This window comes from Mixophyes fleayi, chromosome 9 (assembly GCF_038048845.1).
Source record: "Mixophyes fleayi isolate aMixFle1 chromosome 9, aMixFle1.hap1, whole genome shotgun sequence".
Classification (NCBI taxonomy): Eukaryota; Metazoa; Chordata; class Amphibia; order Anura; family Limnodynastidae; genus Mixophyes; species Mixophyes fleayi.
This window is the reverse complement of record NC_134410.1, coordinates 114623351-114643463: the sequence shown is the minus strand read 5'-3', so window position 1 is coordinate 114643463 and position 20113 is coordinate 114623351. Positions and strand designations below refer to the sequence as shown.

The 20113-nt window shown below is 44.1% G+C and overlaps 1 protein-coding gene across 1 annotated transcript; it reads right to left on the bottom strand.

The window, feature by feature from the left end:
• Positions 1-141: 141 nt before the first annotated feature.
• DOLPP1 (dolichyldiphosphatase 1) lies at positions 142-14837 on the bottom strand. Its single transcript, XM_075185071.1, has 8 exons — positions 14730-14837; positions 10576-10676; positions 10396-10480; positions 10174-10273; positions 9642-9740; positions 9434-9562; positions 7706-7795; positions 142-6876 (listed from the first exon to the last, which is right to left on the bottom strand). Exons 1-8 carry the CDS (start codon positions 14803-14805, stop codon positions 6840-6842), a joined length of 717 nt encoding a protein of 238 aa, XP_075041172.1. The 5' UTR covers positions 14806-14837; the 3' UTR covers positions 142-6839.
• Between the last annotated feature and the right edge of the window lie 5276 nt (positions 14838-20113).

Genomic DNA, 20113 nt, shown 5'->3' with positions numbered 1-20113 from the left:
GAGATGCAGAAGTTTTAATCTGGGTCCAAGACCTCACTGTGACAATAGTTGTTCTGAACACAGGCGATTCCTCACTGCGAAAACAGGATGTGTTGAAGACAAAAAGAGTCAGGTTTAAAAAACAAACAAGAAGATAATCAGTATTTTGCATCAGTTTTATTTTAAAATAAAAATAACAAGTTTCAATTCATTACACTCACACTTGAAACAAAACAAACAAGAGTGATGATTTTGAGCCAAGAGCCAGTGGTAGACCAATGTACGGGTACCATACAGCCACCACAGTATTGGTTCGGGGCTGTACTATGCAGATGAACAAGCAGACTGGTGCCCTAACTACATAATAATTACCAAAAATGCCCCCAATTTGCATGTTGTGGGGGTGAATTTTGGGAGCCTTCCATGCAGTCCCCAGTAAACATAGGAAAAGTAACAATCTTATCTGTGCAAGCTCTTGCTAGTCATTTATACAGGACATGTATCGTTTGTAGACAAGTGTTTGCAATGCAACAATATAAAAGGCAGATATCAAGATCTGTCCTTAAGCCCTTTCCACGCGATTCAAAACACCAGAATATCCTAACATTTATAGAGATCATCTGCTGTGCTTAGGATGCATCACTTCCTCCCTTATAAACAAACGTGACAGTTTACATTAAAACTACTGCTGTAAACGACGTCATTTGGTTGGGATTACACAGAACAGTTAGGATGCATTGTGTCATACGCATGCATTCACAGTGGTCAGACAGCTGGGTGTACACTGCAGGGCTGCCTGTGTCAACCCAGCCCAGCGGACATTCCCACTTTCACTGAATGTATAATAAACCACTCCAATAGGAAACTCAATACCCACAAGTCTATTTTCCCTATCTCTCTTTTTGAAGTGGTTTATTTGAATATTGTCGCCAGGAACAGTGTCTTGGAAACCCCCCCCCTCATTTCACTTATTGTGTTAGTGCTTTCACATGCTGAGCAGAAGAACCTGCACGGAGGAGACAAGCCTGTAGCAAGCTGCCTAAGTGTATGGGGCATTGACTCAAAGAGCTGCCACGCAGTTAACCAAAAAACTTTTCTCCTTGTGGACTGGTTTATCTGCATGTTGTACTTCAGGAACATGGCGTGAAAATCCCACTATTATTTTAGTGAGGTTGCATAGCCCCCGACTGTAGTTTTCATATGCAATACTGGCAAAGTCATAGGATGCAGTCATAAAAATAATTTTCTAAGTGTGGAAACTAAGGACCGGACTTCTAATTCTAGTTTCTCCTGCATCCATTGGGGGCACACTGGGAAAATTGGGGTATAGTGTAGGGGGTAGCCGTGTGGACACTTTAAGAAACGTTTACACTTGACTCTAACTCCTCTCCCTCTATACCCCGTTCCTATTAGGCTTCCGTTTAGTTTAGTGTCAGACACATATGATGTATTGGGGATGATGGGCCTTTTTAATTTATTGAAATTCTATTTTTTTATTTACTTGGATGTTTTTGCCTCCTGTGCTTTATCGGAGTCGCAACGGCGGTTCCATTGCACGCACAGCTGTGCGCTGTTTGGAGCTGAAGGACCAGATGAACCGCTGCCAAGGGGCTCTAGTTCAGACTCAGTGAAGGCTGCTTGGGCTCGTTCACTAGCTGACTCTGTAGGGAGACTGGCCGGTTGGTCCGTTCCCAACCGGGGGAAGGGTAGTCTTTCCCAGGTTGTTCCTGCTTCTGCTGGGAGGCAGGCAGATCCTATTTCTGTTTCCTGGGCCAGGGTCCTGCAGGGTCCGTGGTTGCAGTCTCCGAGGAACCTGCCTGGGTGTGAGGTCTAGCGGCTTCAGTACAAGGTTCGGGACACCACGCTCCTAATCTTCATCATGTAAGAACAGGAGGTTGGTGGCGCTCTAGTCAGGAAATGAGTCAGATTCTGATTGTTCTTCATAAGAGAAGGGTGAAAAGGTTGTCGAGTCTGATGTGGAGAACTCCTGTTTTGGGGAGGAAATTCCCTCTGAATGTCATGGGGGTGGGGATTTAAGTCGGGCAGTGTGCCAGTTGCTAGACATTCTGGACACTGCAGTCCCTAAGACTGTGGAGCCGTCTGTTTGCATGGCGGTCAAAAAAATTCATTTTCTTTTCCCTATTCCTCAAAGAGGACGTGTAGGGTGAAGCCTGGTCGGGGCTGGATCGGAAGTACCAGGTATTCCGGCAGCTGTAGTTCGGTTACCTTTTCACCCTGAGGATTTTGCTAAATGGGAAGCACCTCCAAAGGGTGGAAGCCCCTGTTGGGTGGTTGGTTTAGGTCACTACAGTCCCTTTTCTCACTACAGCCAATCTTAAGGACGGTGCGGACCATAAGGTTGAGGGTATCCTAAGTATATGTTAGGGAATTTAGACTGTAAGGGGCATATTCAAATAGGATTCACGGCTGCGCGTGTAAAGTGTCATTATGGTACCGCAACATTGCAGATTTCTGTGCACACCCGGAAATCCACAATGGGTGTGCACAGAAATACAGAAGTACCGGGACCTGTGCAGCCGGGAATCCTAATTGAATATGCCCCTAAGCTCCAATAGGGTGGATGTAAGAGTTCTCTGTACAGCCCTACTAAATTCGTGGTGCTATATAAATAGCCGATAGTCCATTTTCGTAGCAGCACGTGACACTTTAAGGCCCGCATTGGCTTGGGTGAACAAGACTGTGGGATATTGGTCCAAACAGCTTTCAGAGAGTTTGTTGGCCATCCGAGTCCTGAATTGCTACCTTTGGTGGAACAGATTCAGAGGGCTAAAGACTATTTGGGGGTAAGCAGCCCTGGACTAATAAGGGCACAGATCTTTGTCTCTGTGGTCTTGGCCAGTTGGAATCTCTGGCTTAAGTCCTGGGAGGCTGATGTAGAGTCTAAGACAACTCTAAAGGCACTTCCTTTTTTTGGGAGTGTTCTGTTTTGGCTCTTTGAACACCTGCGGGTGACCAGATACAATATGGGCGTTTCTGATATCAGTGTATCACAGCATGGAACAAGGGGAGTTAATGGTGTTTCTGGACATCAAGGACGCCTCCCTGCATGTGCCCATCTGTGAGGGCCATCACTCCCTCCCCCCGATTTGCTGTTCAATCAGACCATTACCAGGGCCGGACTCTTCCTTTTGGTCTGCCCACAGCTCTATGGGTCTTCACCAAAATCATAGCAGTCATGGCTGCACTGTTGCGGTCCAAAGAGGTCACAATCATTCCTCATCTGAACAATCTTCTTCTGAAGGCAGAGTCCCCTTTGGTACTTCTTTCCCATCCATGTCCGGGTTACAGCACAGACTCTGGAGTTTCACAGTTGGATCCTCAATCTCAAGAAGTCCAAATTTAATCTGTCCCCATGAATAATCGTTTTGGGTCTTCTCCAAGACACCCACAAAACAGCGGACAAGATTCAGGCCTTGCGGAAGATGGTATGGTCTACATGGGGTATTAGACAGACTTCTGTAACTTTTGCATAAAAGGTTCTGGGGAAGATGGCATCGACTTTTGGGGCAGTCAAGTTTGCTCAGTTTCATGCATAGGAATTTCAGCTAGAACTCCTCTCGAAGTGGAACAGATCTCACCTGAAACTTTCTAGTCAAGTGTTTCATCTTTCCCCTCAGGTTCGTCTGTTGCTCCTTTGGTGGCCGCAGAAGGACAATATCTGTAGGGCTCCAACCTTCTCAGTCTGAGATTGGACTTTGGTGACAACTTTACAGGTTGGGGCGCCCATTTTAAAGGTCTTCAATGTGTTGAAACTGCGAGCAGTGTTAAGATCAGCGGACCGTTTGCTGTAGGGTAGGGTGGTGAGGACACAGTCTGATAATGCCACAGGGGTGGCATACCTCAATCAACAGGGCAGCACCAGGAGTCTTTTAGCCATGCGAGAGACATGATCTTTCAATAGGCCGAAAATCAAGTTCGGCCCGTCATGGTCGTTTTTATCCCAAGAGTGGAAAATTGGGAGGTGGACTTTCTGAGCAGGCAGACATCACCCCAGCAATGGTCACTCCCTCTGGAGGTGTTTCTCGAGTTGGAGGACAGATGGGGTCAACCGGACATCGACATGATGGCGTCTCAGTTGAACCACAAGATCAAGCTCTTCTCCTCCAGGGCAAGTGATCCTTGGACTGAAAATGTTCCCGTTATTCTGGTGGTACGGTATTGGCCTCGGAAGGCCTAGTATACCGACATTCTCGGTCGTAGAGTCGGTCACTCCAGCCAGACCTGTTAAGTCAAGGACCGTCTTTTCCCCACCTCTGTTGAGAATGGCTGGCCTTTGAAGCCATGATCCTTTGAGCGAAAGGCATTGTCTGAGCGCGTGGTGCAAAACATGCTTTGGGCTCGGAACCCGGCTTAGGCCAAAACCAATCCTGTCTGTAGGACGTATATTGCCTGGTGTGAAAGGAAAGCATTCCCTACCATTTTTTCCCCTATTATCCAGGTTACTTATGTTCTTACAGGATGGTCTGGACGCTGGCTTGCACATAAGTTCGCTTAAGGTTCAGATGTCGGCTCTGTCTTCATTCAAAGACAAATTGCTTTGATGCCTTATGTGCAGACTTTCCTGCAAGGGCGCTTCATATGCAGTTTCCTTCTGTACCTCCAGTGGTGTCTTGGGGCTTAAACTTAGAGTTGATGCCTTTGTAGCATTCCCCTATTGAACCCTTTGACATGGTGGATTTGAAATTTTTTATGTGAAAAGCAGTCTTCCTTTTGGCCATTTCTTTGGCTAGAAGAGTTTTGGAGCGGACAGTCATATCCAGCAAGTCTCCTCTTCTTGTTTATCATGAGGGATAGGGCAGTTCTTTGGCCGAAGCCCTCCTTCCTTAAAGGGTGTCCTGGTTCCACATAAGTCATGATATTGTTATCCCTACCCTGAGCAGATGTCTGTTTTCTGAGGACGAGATTTCTCTTCGTTCTCTGGTTGTGGTCAGAGATTTGAGTACTTATATGGGTAGAACCCAAGATTGGCGCAAGACTGAGGATCTGTTGGTGCTCTATGATGCGCACAACAGGGTCTGGCCAGCCTCTAAGGTGACTATTACTCAATGAATTACAGCTGGTTTATGGTGGGGCTGGAGAACCTGTTCCGGATAAACTTCAGGCAAAGTCGGCGAGTGCTTCCTGGGCGGCATGGCGCCTCAACTAAGCAGCTTTGTCGGAAGGCTCCTCGATTCACAATTTTACTGGGTTCTAAAGGTTTCATGTGTTTGCATCCAGGGATGCCAGTTTCAGGAGAAAGGTGCTTCAAGCAGTTTCTTCAGAACATTCCCACGTGATGGCGGCTTAGGGACTTTCCCCAAATGTTCCCAGTGCCTCCCACTGGATGCGGGAGAAAACAGGATTTTTACTCGCCTAAGATTTCTCTTAGTCAAGTGGGGGACACAGCCCTCCTGCTCTGGCTTTTCCTTTTGTTTGACAAGATGTGCTATTTTGTTTGAGAAGGAAGTTGTTGTTGTTTTCCTCTCTCTGGTATCTCCTTGGCTGTGGGGCTGAGGCCAAACAGGGGAGGGGGAGGAGCTAGTGTCAAACGTAAACGTTTCTTAAAGTTCCCACACGCCTATCCCCCTACACTATACCCAAATATTCCCGGGCTCCCCCTATGGACTAAGAAATTAATTTTTAGCAATTATAAAAATCCTATCACCACCTGACAGAGCAGGAGTTGCAGTCCAACATGATTTAAAGGGAAAAAGTGGAACACCGCTAATCTAATACAAATACACCCATTCCAGCACGTGAAGGTTGCAACTCACTCATTTAAATTTCGGTCATCATGTCTGAGATTATAATAGGAGTTTTGTTTCTGACACTATAAGGCAGAAGTAACAAAGTTAGATTTGTTATAGAGGCTAAACATAGCGCTCTCCTATAGTACAAAAAGCAGTGGAAACATTGGCTTAACCGAGTGTCAGGCAAGGTCAAAGGTGAACAACTTAGGAGGCTACAGAGCTAGATAGGCTCCCTTGTTACTGCACACATCAACCTTTCCATGGAGCTTGACAAGTAACAAATCAGGAAGAAAAACAGTCCCATTTCCACCCACTTTCATACAAACAATACATAAAAACAAAAAAAATATCACTAGTGTTAAAAGGGTTATTTGTAGTCCTTAATTGAAATCTTGTTCAAAGTGCAACAGGAATTGCTTCAAGCCCTCCAGCCGTCAATCATCAATAGGCACCTCGGGGAGCATAGCTTAGGCCCATGGGGCATTATTATTAAATTGGCCGCCAAGCTAGGCCCGCAGTGTGAGCGCTGTTGAAACCCAGGGTCGTGGTGCTTAAATGCCTGTGGTCGTCGGGGTGCGAGTCGAAAGAAGAAAATAAAAAATAATATGCAGAATCATCCGAGAGTCGCCGACATTCACCAACCCATACTTATTAGCGTCATTTTATTTATTTTAAAAAATATATAAATAAATAAAAGGTGGCATTCATGCTATTAAAAAGGGTTTTGTTTTGTTTGCTGGAATTTGGATTTCATTTGATCATCTCCTTAAAAGGAAAGGGGTGTGGGAGGGGGGGAAAAAAATAAGAATTTGAGAAAAACAACCTCAGCTCTTGTCATTTTCCATCAATCCGACTTCTGTCAATTGAACGATCAGAGGAGGATCATGGGACAGCGTGCATTTGAGAGCGTTGGTTGGCCCCAGTCCTGACATGCAGAGGAGGGCCGCTGGCAAGACTGGCATCGTAACCCAAGTGAAGGCCTCTCTCTCTTTCTTTTGGTCCGTCAGTTTAAATGTTCTTCGGTGCGCCATGGGCTGTACTGGCTTCAGTTCCTTTCCAAAATATTGTGAATCCTACCATCATCTCCCTGTCAGTTGGTCTGTCTTGCACTCACTGAAGCTTTGTGCCAAGTTTACGTTGTCTATTCCTGGAGGAGTAAAACAAAATTTAAAATTTAAAATATTACATCAGCTTTAACCTGCTACTTTTTTATAGTGTCCAAAATGCATAGGCTAAACACAGGCTGTACAGAGCGAGACCATGAGCCTATCATCATCATCACCATTTATTTATATAGCGCCACTAATTCCGCAGCACTGTACAGAGAACTCACATCAGTCCCTGCCTCATTAGAGCTTACAGTCTAAATTCCCTAACATACACACACAGACTAGGATCAATTTTGTTAGCAGCCAATTAACCTACCAGTATGTTTTTTGGAGTGAGGGAGGAAACCAGAGCACCCGGAGGAAACCCACGCAAACACGGGGAGAACATACAAACTCCTCACATTTAAGGCGGGAATTAAACTCATGACCCCAGTGCTGTAAGGCAGAACAGCTAACCATTGAGTCACTCTGCTGCCCTATGCACCGGTCTTCTCTTTGCAAGCTCTAGAGCTAACCATACCCTCAATGATATCAGGCAACATCACCTATGCCAGATAGGGTGCTGGGGGAGTACTGTTAAAAGCTATTTTGTGAAAACTAATGGGTCAGTCAATAACATTTTTTACAACAGGGGAAGCCACTTAAAACAAGTAATCATATTATGGTGTTGATACACAAAAGATATGGCCGTTCAGTGAAATGCCACATATGTGATGGTTCATTAATCACATTAATCAGCAGCAAGGGACTTCAAATGACCCAACAACGTCTGTGCTTGTATGGCGACCTTAAAAACAAACAAGAGCTACCTTCAGACACATCTACAGGCACAGCCATGTCTATGCAGGTTCCCCTTCCAATAGTTACCTGGCTTCTGATCTGGTGACTGTATATTCAAACCACAAGATGTTCGGAATGAGACTGGTGTCACGAATTAGAAAGAATTCTGAGATTGGCCTGCAGGAAACGAGAGACAGAAGGCTGGTGTAGTAGCGGCTTGGAACAAATGTCCAAGAAAAAGAAACGTAAAGACATACGATCATGCCTGCAATAAACCAACAGATTAGAGGGGTAATTGGTCTTTATCTGTGCTTAATATTTTAAGTAGTACTGAGAGACACTGTACATCTGGTTCATCTCATTACAGAGGGAAATGTCCGCAAAAGCCCTTTCCATATTCCCACCCAAACAGTATTGACGCTGGGTTGCAGGCTTAAATGTTTTGATCAAAATATGAACTAATACCTCATGTTTTCATTTTTCTAGACACACACAGATATGCAGTGTAAAGGATAAGACAACTGTCTTTTTGTTTAGTATAACTGTGGCAGCCACATTCAGCCAACATCTGCTGTCAGTATAAAATTACATGTATAATTGTACCGTTCATTATACCAGTTAAATAAAGTGAGCCAGCTAACACATATATATAGGCCAGGCCAGACCTCCTCAGGGGAAGAGCGTTACTTCCCGACGTAAGCGCCCTTTTTTAACGTGGTTTTGTCCACATGTCACCACCTCATCATTCTTCTTCATCACCTCATCCTTCATCGCCACATCCTTAATCTCCATCGTCTTACTGTTCTAAAACCTCTCGATACACAACGTTTCTGCTAAACACCTTATTGCTGTGCTCAATCAGTCCTTCTTGAAAGGCAGTATTCATAACCTGCACTTTCACATCACTGCTTCTCCGTACTCGTGAAAATGCGACATACAATTGTCCATGACCAAACACAGGCTCTGGTAAATAAATACCCACACGGTCAAGAGTTTGACCCCTCAACTGGTAAATTTAGCCTTTACTACCCCTCCCACGGGGGGGAAGGGGGGGGATGATGGAAGTTAACTGACTTCACTATTATAATTTTTTTGTCAAATAATGTCAGTATACCAAATTTCAGGTCAATTGGATGAGCCCTTTCTGAGAAAATAGTTTTTTACACACACACACACACACACACACACACACACACACACACACACACACACACACTAACGCACCCCTCTACACATGTGTGTTCATGAGGTAAAATTACCTCACGAAAATGAGTTTGAGCCCTACCAAATTTCAGCCCTTTTTGAATTTTTTTCCCCACACACACTAAGAATTTAGTAGGTCAGTGTATAACTCTGCCCAGCAGGTGGCGCTGCAACTTTGTTTTTTTTTTTTCCACACACAGACGCCACTAATCATTTATATATTAGATTAGATACTCTAGGTACAGATGCCACTGCTTATTACTGACTTATTTCTATAAACATCCTTCCTACCTCACTGTCTTTAATGGTTTACAACCTGTGCATTAGGGAAGTTGTTTACTATAGCGAGATTAACCTAATTAACGGGAAACATGTCTGCCCAGCAATTCTAAGTATATAAAACACACAGCGTTGTGTTTTTAGAAGGTCACAGTGACTTCTAGTATTCATATAATTTGCAGCAGGGAGTGCATTATCCTATCCAGAAAAAGAATAAGATCATTACCTGTGCTTTAAGCACTTAAAGAAGAATAATCACTGGCTAACGTGAACATGTATAATTCCGTCACAGTATAAAACACAGTTCCGTACGTCACTCTCTTTATGACTTACCAGGCAGCGATTCTAGGGAACAATGGCGTTAGGATCTCCTGCGTGACAGCAAACCAGGCTACAGCCAGGATGCTTCCAACCACGGCTCCATAAGTAACCTGGCTCCAGCTATGGTACATTAGATACACTCTGCAGAAGAAGCAGGGGACATTAGACAAACACCCAGTGCCCAACAGTAAATGGAAGAGAATGTCAGCTTCGTGCATACCGACTATACGAGACTAGACAGGCTGCTGCCAGGAGACAGAGAGACAGTATATGACGCCAGAGCAAGTCCAAGAAACGCGCGTTGTTTGTCTGGTGCATCCTGAAATGAAAACAGCCCGAGTTAAAGTCCAAACGAAATCAGATGTGTGCTTAAAAGACAAGTATAACTTTATAAGCGAAAATACACCCATCAACATCATCATCTATTTATTTATATAGCGCCTCTAATTCCACAGCGCTGTACAGAGAACTCATTCACATCATTCCCTGCCCCATTGCAGCTTACAGTCTAAATCCCCTAACACACCTACACATACACACATACAGAGAGAGACTAAGGGCAATTTATTAGCAGCCAATTACCACAGATAAGGCCATGGGCGGGAATCAAACTCATGACCCCAGCGCTGTGAGGCAGAAGTGCTAACCACTGAGCCACCGTGTACCATGTACAAAGCATCAATACCCATGAAGCATTTGTAACCCACCTCCCTTTAGACTCGGAGCCAAGGTTTCACAGAAATACAGCTCACCTTAAGTATAGGAACAGGAATGAATAGACAGAGAAGAACCACATGAACTGTGAATGACTGGAGGGTAACCCATATTCCGTGGTGACTGTTGTGTGTGTACCTGTCAAAAGCAGGACATAAAACCAAAATGTTAAAATCGAGAATAAATCACAAACCAGAAGCTCCATATGGACACACGGGATGTGAGCAGTTCACATTAGAGTACACGAGATTCTCGCTAACCTTCACAGGGACGTGGTTCCCTCACAATATTCTTTATTAACCAGTTGACACCTTCATTCACAACCAAACCGCCCAGGAAAGAAATCTGAAATAGAAAGAGACAATGAGAAAACATGTTCTGGAATGAAAGGATCTTAAAAAGTGAGTTTCAAAAGAGGGAGCAGTAAGACGGAATCTAACCGTGTGAAGCTCTCTCTTGAATATAATTAATGTCACAAAACTGATGAGAATGACGACTGGTCCAAGGCTGACGTAGGCCAACAGCTGCCCGTAAACGTCCCCTAAAACAAGAACAACATACAATGAGACAGCAGGAAGGTGGCTTACTATTTATTTGGTGGACATCACAAGTAGACCACAAGAGTCAATGCTGTTAAGGCACCATATTTTGAAGCAATGGACTGGTTTCTAATAAAGGCAACAGAAAAGAATAAAATCTTTGTAAATATCACATTTAGTCATTTAAAGCGTCCCTTTTATACCAGTTACATTGCTAGCACAGTACGTGTTGTTTTGTCATTGTGAATACATACTTAACACCTGTTATACAGTGGAGGAGGACAGTTAGGGAGCTGAACCAATCTTCATAAGAAAGCAGACTATTTAATACACTACTAGGACCTAGCGACATCAAACACGATCGGGGCCAATGTATGGACAGCTTACCGGACTCCCTAAAAGATCCTGCTTGCTCCTAGATTTGACCGACTAGTTCTTAGGACTATTTTGTCTACCCTGCTGTAATACCAGACAGGACTAGATCAATTATAACAATAATCCTTTAATTATATAGCACCAACGTATTATTCAGTATGTACCGACAGGATCAGGATAGACATAAATAACATACAATGATATGAGAAGGTGAAGATGTCCCTGGCCATATGAGCTTGCACTCTAAGTGGTGTGGGGAACAATTGATACATAGGGTAGAGTAATAACAATTGTAGCTATTGGGTGTGGAAAGTGTGTGTGTGTGGCTACTGCAAGTCAGAAGCATTACTAGCCACGGATATTAAAGCAGTGACTGGTATTTCTGTGCAGCTACCGATGGGGGGGTACGGTTGGAAGGATAGGAGAGGGGTTGAGGAGAGACTGGAAGGTGGAGACACTAAGGATGCAGTCATTGTAGAAATCTTACGCCAGTCGGCTGCTGGCAACCAGGACGGTCACAATTTATCTTAACAGAACCTCCTTCCTCTGTTGTGCTGCATGGGGACACTTGTGGCTATCTGCCAGCTGAAGTAGCTGAGTGCCCGGTATCAATCAATCTCTCGGCTGGGTAGCCAAAGCTCTAAACCTGTATTGCTGATGTCTAATATTTTAAAGTGATTTCTATAGATCGCAAGGACCACCACTTCCTTGGCTCATGAAAAACGTCTAACCAGCTCCTTCATCCTACACCATTTAGTCCCAATCAGTGGCCAGGGCTGTACAAACATGGCTCATTTAACAATATAATGGGAAAGTGCCTATTGCTTTTGCAGTATAGAGGAACAGTCTTATGAATAATTAAGTCACTCAGTTTTGCTGAGCCATTATCATGAAATATTCAAGGAAACCACAGAGCAGAGAAATCAAGATGAATGCTGGAGTCTAACGCAGTCTACCGAGGATGAGAGAGAGCGCTCTGGTCATACATTAGAGAAAGGGATCCCTCTTTAATCAGGAATTACACAAATATATAAACTATTATTTACCACTTCCAAGTCTATTAAGTACTCCCAAGTATTATTGATCTCTGCCAGGGCACACGCATCAACTCATCATTAAACACCAACATTTAAATAGTCCGATATGAGCCATGGAGGTAAACTACAGTATTTGGTATTACACAGACTTTCCACTGCAGCTCTGTTAAAAAGTAAAGTTTTACACCTACACTCCATTACAGACAACCCCCACATATTTACAATACTGGTAAGCTCTGATGCAAGTTAATAAGCAGAGACTGCAGTCGCTTAAGGTGCTTCGATATCACAAGCCCTGTCCCTGTGTAGGAATCCACACAATGCATTTCTGAAAAGCAAGTCTGCCAAACTGTCAGTCACTGTGTGTCTGTTCTATTACAGAAGCACCTCCCTCCTAACATAGTAACCTACTGCAGAGGAGGAAGAGAGATCATGGCAAAGATAATTAGTAAAGTATAACCACTCCAGTCGTCTCAAGATTATTTTTCAGTTCACTAATACACAGGCTGTAGTTGTTTGGGTTATTTTTCCACTACAGAAAAATATTTTTTTCTTTTATATCACATGTATAGTGAGATTTTACACAGGGACCAGAGACTTATGACTGAACAGTCTCTTATCAGTCAGCTGCCAAACGGTCTCTTTCCAACATGAACCATAAGATATACAATATCATAAGGAAGGGACCTTTACAAGTACTTGACGAGTTCTCTAATTTAACACGCCTATAAATTTTTCTTACAGTTACAGTTAGTATTTGGTCTACAATGAGAATATGGATTTGCAATACAAATTTCTGTGTACAGAGCCCAATTAGAAAGGTCAGCCAATGACAGCACACATTAGCAGATTGCAGACATCGGGTCTCAGTGGCGATTGGGGTTCATATATACACCAATTTGGTTCAAAACGTCCAAATTGCTGCGTTTACAGGCAGCGTAACAGAATGTAAATCCCATAATTCTAGGTCAATAAAAGTAAAAAAAAAAAAAAATGTAATTGAATAGCTAACGTCATACAACAGTGGTCTGGCTTGTTATACACTCAGTGACTCTCTTTTGGTGGGGTGGGGAGGGAAGTCATCTAATGCGGTCTTGGTCATTTCACTTATATTCACTTTTTACCAATATAAATTACTCTACTACCAGAGCACTTTATCCATAAGAAACGCAAACTACATATCAACTCGATACCAACAGAGCACTGAAGCTGATTTTTTCAGGTGTGGAAGTGTAATATTCAGAACACTGAAGGTTACAGACATGGTTATTGGTCTCTAAACATTAATGTTTATCCAAATAGACAGACCGATAACTGGGTGACACTGGGGTATGATTCAATAATGGCGCACATGTGTAGCCAAGCTTTTGGTAATCTTTGTAGGCTTTAGCCTACTCTAATTGACATAATGTGACAATAGTAATATACCAGTGGTGGGGGACTTATGAGGACAGGGTGTTGCACTTATGGAAAGACAGACACGGAGTTCCATGAATACAGAAAGGGTTTTTTGAAGGACAGTGTTGCACGTGTAGATTGAGAAGGACTACTGAATCTATTGTATTCCGAGTTAGGGAATTGGCACTATAAGCTCCAATGGGGCAGGGACTGATGTGAATGATTCCATATTCTCTGTACAGAGTTGAATATGACTGGCGCTATAAAAATAAAATGATGATATTATTATTATGTTTCACAGTTGAACCGAGAGACAAGAGGGAGAGATCTGACCGCAGTACATTAAAGACATACACATCAACAGACAGCAGTTCTGATGACTATGCTGTCCAGGCAATTAGTACGGCTACAGTCAGCCATTGAAAACTAATCCTATGAATTACACATACTGATTTGAAACTGTAGTTTAAATGCATGAAGCATATCTGCAGGCATTGAGAATGCTTCCTATTTACAACATAGTATGTAGTTGTATATTTCATAACTCTAGAGGAAAGTGCTGGACATTAGGGTTGCCTGGTCAAGCTGCACACATAACATATACATACTGCATTGTGATCAGTCACAATGTATTGTGCATGTCAATAGTAATAGTTGTAGGCATGCAGCATGGCCCTGACCCTGCTTCTTTGCAGACAAGTATTTGGGTATTAAACTGCGCGCGCACACACACACACTATACATATTTCATTGTGGCAAGTTGTAATGCATGGCACGTCTCTATGGTAATAGCTGGAGACATACTTCTGATACAACTGCTATACAGACAAGAAAATGTATTAAATAGCTATAAATGATTAGACCAGGGGTACACAGAGGAGGACAAAACGACATAAATGTGCCCTGAGGACAGACTACAGCACTGGGAAATACTCTGAGCACATTATGTTGTAGGATCTGACAGACATACACTCTACTGTACTATAGGACAAGTCCTGAATACAACAAGCAATGGACAGTCCCTTGTCTCCATCACAAGGACCCCAGGTACACACATACTGTATACATGCCGCGCATGCGCACAACTCTGCCATACTACTTGCCAGCTATGTTACGGGCAATACGCATGCGCAGAGCCCAGACAGTCCCGTGAACAGATCACAATCTCGCCATTAGATCTTTCATCGGCAGTTGTAATTCAGGCTCGCGGGAGCCAACGCCCGAAGGCTGGAAGAACATATTTACCTGCAGGATATTCAACGTGAGTAAGGGAAACTGGGCGCCATTGAGCTGACAGCGAGCACTGTTCTACAGCCGCCATCTTACCCGGATACCGGGCGTTTGGAAACAACCAATTGAGAGACAGGTAGGAGGAGGTGCCGACCAATGGGAGGGAAATGATAGCAGATACGTCAGAAATAGCCAATAGAAAACCAGAACAGGTACGGGCTTGGACCCAATAACTACAGAGGTGGAAAGACAGGCGACTACAGTACGTCTGCGTCTGTTACGCAGCCAATCAGAAGAAAGAGCTTTAGATGCGCTAACCAATTAGCATTTGAAGTGCGATTTTTAAGGCGTAATGGAAATCTACCAATGGGTGTCGAAGCTGTGTTGTCCAATCGCAGTAAAGGAACAAGTTTGGCGGGAATTGCATGCTGTCTCCCGGGATTGGGGGAAGTGTTACAGTAATTTGTGTAGTTTATTGGATGGATCTATTCTACACATAAATGTGACTGTCAGATAAAGTGACTACTATATTTCTAATAATGTACTTTACTTATTAAATTATTAATGCCTCAAAGTCAGACATATTTAAAAACCATTTGTGAAATAACACTCTGTTGCTACTTGCCAACTCTTATTTGTTATTTGTTTACTGACACTTTTGTTAGTTATAGTTGCCAACTGCATACTTGCCAACTCTCCCGGAATGTCCGGGAGACTCCCGGGAGAGTGTGGCAATCTCTCGGATCTGCCCACTTCACTAGAAAGTGCTTCCTAGTGAAGTGGGCAGAATTGGTCCCAAACCCGGAATCGCGGTGTTGGGCCCTGCGCATTTTGGAGCCCCACCACCCATCATGCCCACCTCCCCCGGCAGGCTCCTGGAAACCAACTTTCTAAAGTTGGTAAGTATGCAACTGTGCCTAATTTTCTGCAATTCCTCTTATACTGTGCATTAGACCGTAAGTCTTACTTTCTGTTCTCATATAATATGTTGTGGAGCCATGCACACCTAGAGTAACACTTTCAGTTTAAATAAAGACATAACTCCCAACATTTAGAGTCCAGAAAGAGGGATCAAGTAAGCCATGACCCCATTCAGCCTAATCTCCAGCCACAAATTAGCAATTTAAAAATGCCATCCACTTTCCTGTTAAGCCCGCCCCCTTTGTGGCACACAAATCAGTATGTCCCTCCAAAATCGGGACCATTTGGGAGATATGATGTTATGTATCTATATGCTCACAATCTCCCATACAGTTTACTACTTGCATTAATTGAATAATCGTATAACACATCATGACCTCTCCTGTGTATTCCGCTGTCTCCACCCACTCATGCGTGTTCTCCTAGTCTAACTATGCCCTCTTCTCTCACTGTGTGCAGGTTGAGCTCCTGATTGGTCGACAAGTTGACAAATAGCACCTGGCGGAGTGTGGCTTCCAGCAGATGTACAGAACCGGGAAGTTGATTGCATTCTATCCGCCTACAGCGCCCTGTGAGCGGGCAGCAGACTCCGCAATTTGCCGCCCAACATGCTCCGTCTCACCGGTCCGCTCTTCCTTCTCTTTCTGCCAAGCTGCTTGGCACTCAACCCCCGTAATGTCTACTCCAACTACTCGGCTGTACAAGTGCCAGGGTGCCAGAGGGACCAGAGAAAGCTTCAGAGCTGGCTACTAAATACGGCTACCTGATCCTGGAGCAGGTGGGCATCAAAACCGGAGCAGATCTTGTATCTCTCATATCTGGCAATTATTAACACAGAATAAGTGGCTCTAACAGCAAAAGGTCAGTGTAAATATGGTAAGAGACACTGGTAGCCCCCACCCCCAGGTTTGTGTCAGTGTGAGTGGATGGACTGATGCCAGCACAGAGGAATCCTGGCCGCGAGTTTTGACAGCTTGACGCATGCGCGCTGACAGACACAAGATGGCGGCCCCCATTGACAGTGGGGACGTGGGTAACAGGGTGTCTAGGCTCAGGAGAAGGAGGGGGGTTGAGGCTGCTTCTCATCCTGCGGGAGATGATCGAGAGTGGACACTGAAGACCAGTCACAGACATGCTTCTCAACTGTCACTATTCCAGAGGGACAGTCCACCTGAAATCTGGACTGTCCCGCTGTAATCGGGACAGTTGGGACGTATGCAAAGAGCAAATTAGTGCTGACCCAGATGTGTGAGAGTTTCCCAACCCCAGTTGCAATTCAAACTATTATGTTGTGCAGTCCCAGATTAAGGCCACATGTGCCTGGGGCTGAAAATTCTAAAGGGTCTATTGTGAGAAGTGCCGTCCCACCGGAGGTGTGGCCAGTGATGTGTGGGTGTGGCCAGCTGTGTGGGCATTGCCAGCACCATGGAGGGCATAGCTTGCAGTTCCCTCCAACCACTTACATCTACCTCCCATCCTCCTCCTCCCTTATATAAAGAGTGCACCACTAACTGGTTCACACACCATGTATGTAACGTGAAGAGTGGAAATACGTCCCAGCTGTCCCTTATGCCGGGACAAGCTCCTGGCTGATCAGGATAGTCCCCCAAAATCAGGACTATCCTGATGGAATCGGGACAGTTGAGAGGTAAAGGTATGTTATTTTATTGACCATTAAAGACAAAAATACAAACAATGGTTGATTATTTTTATTTATAAGGTGCTTTAACAGAAACATACATGAAAAATGCTAATTTTCAGGTTTTTACCATTGAACAAAGTACAGGACTGAAAACTTAAGAAAAATACTTCTATGTATAAATATATATAAATACACTGTCTATTGTATGTATGTATATATATATATATATATATATATATATATATATATATATATATATTGATCCTAATATATAAACATTTACTGTCCACTTTATTGGGTATACCTGAACGCCTTAATGCAGATATCTAATCAGCCTATCAGGTGGCAGAAACTCAATGCATAAAAGCATACAGAGATCAGGGGATGGCTGGGCTGGGGACGGGGACTTCTGCTCCCTGGGCCGGTCCCATATTGGACTACCTTGGACTAGGTCACTGGGCCACCTGCATTTTTTTCTTTAAAATGTTCCTAATAGGCTGCTGAGTTGAGTCTTGCCCCCAGGCTAAAATTTGCCAGCCCTCCCCTGGCAGACATGGTCAAAAATGACAATTGTAGTTCAGACCAAACACCAGAATGCAGAAGAAATGTGATCTAAGTGACTGTTACTGTGGAATGATTGTTGGTGCCATACGGGTTGTGTCAGTACCTCAGAAACTGCTGATCTCTTGGGACATAACAGTCTCTAAAGTTTACAGAGAATGGTGCTCAAAACCAGAGTGGTATTTTTGTGGGTGGAAACGCCTTGTTAATGAGAGATGTCAGAAGAGAATGACCAGCCTGGTTGAAGTTGACAGGAAGGCGACAGTAACTCAATTAGCCATGGGTGGTATACAGAAGAGCATCTCTGAATGCACAGCACATCCAATCTTGAAGTGGATGTGCTACAGCAGCAGAAGACCACACAGCGCCTTTGTGACCTCCACACAATACACATCACCTTGTCACCACCACATAATACAGAGGGTAACCTTGAGACCAGCACACAATACAGAGGGCAGACATGAGACCTCCACCCAATACAGAGAGCAAAATATGATTTTTATTCTTTCTTCAATTGTTCCAGACTTTAAAATACAAATAGTCAAACACAGTTAAATGTCAGTGGTACCAGGGTATAATCTCCATTGAGAATGTTGGTAGTTTTGTTGTAAGAAAAGGAACGGATCCCTATGACACTACACACACGCAATTCATATATGCATATTATATTTTCACATATCCCCTGCTGTCACATATCCCTTGGTGGGCCTGTTGTCAAATATCCCATGTTGTCACATATCCCCTGTTGTCACATATCCTCTGTTGTCACATGTCCCCTCTTGTCACACGTCCCCTGTTGTCACACATCTCCTGTTGTCACATATCCCCTGTTGTCACATATCCCCTGTTGTCACATATCTGTTGTCACATATCCTCTGTTGTCACATATCTGTTGTCACATACCCCCTGTTGTCACATATCTGTTGTCACATATCCCCTGTTGTCACATATCCTGTTGTCACACATCCCCTGTTGTCACACATCCCCTGTTGTCACATATCTGTTGTCACATATCCCCTGTTGTCACACATCTCCTGTTGTCACATATCTGTTGTCACACATCCCCTGTTGTCACATATCTGTTGTCACACATCACCTGTTGTCACATATCCCCTGTTGTCACACATCCCCTGTTGTCACATATCCCCTGTTGTCACATATCTGTTGTCACATATCCCCTGTTGTCACATATCCCCTGTTGTCACATATCTGTTGTCACACATCCCCTGTTGTCACACATCTGTTGTCACACATCCCCTGTTGTCACATATCTGTTGTCACATATCCCCTGTTGTCACATATCCTCTGTTGTCACATATCCCCTGTTGTCACATATCTGTTGTCACATATCCCCTGTTGTCACACATCTCCTGTTGTCACACATCCCCTGTTGTCACATATCTCCTGTTGTCACACATCCCCTGTTGTCACATATCCCCTGTTGTCACATATCCCCTGTTGTGACATATCCCCTGTTGTGACATATCCTCTGTTGTCACATGTCCCCTCTTGTCACACATCCGCTGTTGTCACATATCCCGTTTTCACACATCTCCTGTTGTCACATATCTGTTGTCACATATCCCCTGTTGTCACATATCTGTTGTCACACATCCCCTGTTGTCACATATCTGTTGTCACACATCTCCTGTTGTCAAATATCTGTTGTCACATATCCCCTGTTGTCACATATCCCCTGTTGTCACACATCTCCTGTTGTCACACATCCTCTTTTGTCACATATCTCCTGTTGTCACACACCCTATGTTGTCACACATCCCCTGTTGTCACATATCCCAATTGTTCCTGCCTCTTGTGTTCAGTGTCGGTGACCTCCATCTGGGAATGGGTGGTAGTTTGTACAGCATGAGTCACACAGCCTCTCTGCTGCTCTAGAATGATAGGACCGACCCTTGGCAATCAGGGAAGCCGCCAGTGGTCCACATCTGCACCACCCATCACCCCCCCCCCTTCTCCACCGCCCTTACAATAAAAATAAAAGAAATTAAAAAAATTCCCCCTCCCTCCTGGGCTGGGCCTATTTCTGTGGAGTGGCCTGGGGCTGCATCCCCATTAGGCCCATTGTTAATCTGGCCCTGATGTTGTGTTGGAAAAGTATAGGTAATTTACATTATAGCAGAGAAAGGGACAGACCTTTCAGGGCCCAAGTCCTTATTTTTGGTGCACATGTCCAACAAAGTGAACACCTAAATATCTTAAACGGACGCATCTCGAGCAGATCTGCATATGGGCAAAATACACTATTTTAATTTTT

What these genes read in the sequence shown, in the direction of transcription:
- DOLPP1 (XM_075185071.1), bottom strand. Translation starts at nt 14,805, where the DNA reads ATGGCGGCTGTAGAACAGTGCTCGCTGTCAGCTCAATGGCGCCCAGTT. An exon ending in TCAAGAGAGAGCTTCACACG is followed by an intron (nt 10,481 to 10,575) that starts GTTAGATTCCGT and finishes TTTCTATTTCAG; the next exon opens with ATTTCTTTCCTGGGCGGTTT. An exon ending in TTCCCTAGAATCGCTGCCTG is followed by an intron (nt 7,796 to 9,433) that starts GTAAGTCATAAA and finishes CGTTTCCTGCAG; the next exon opens with GCCAATCTCAGAATTCTTTC.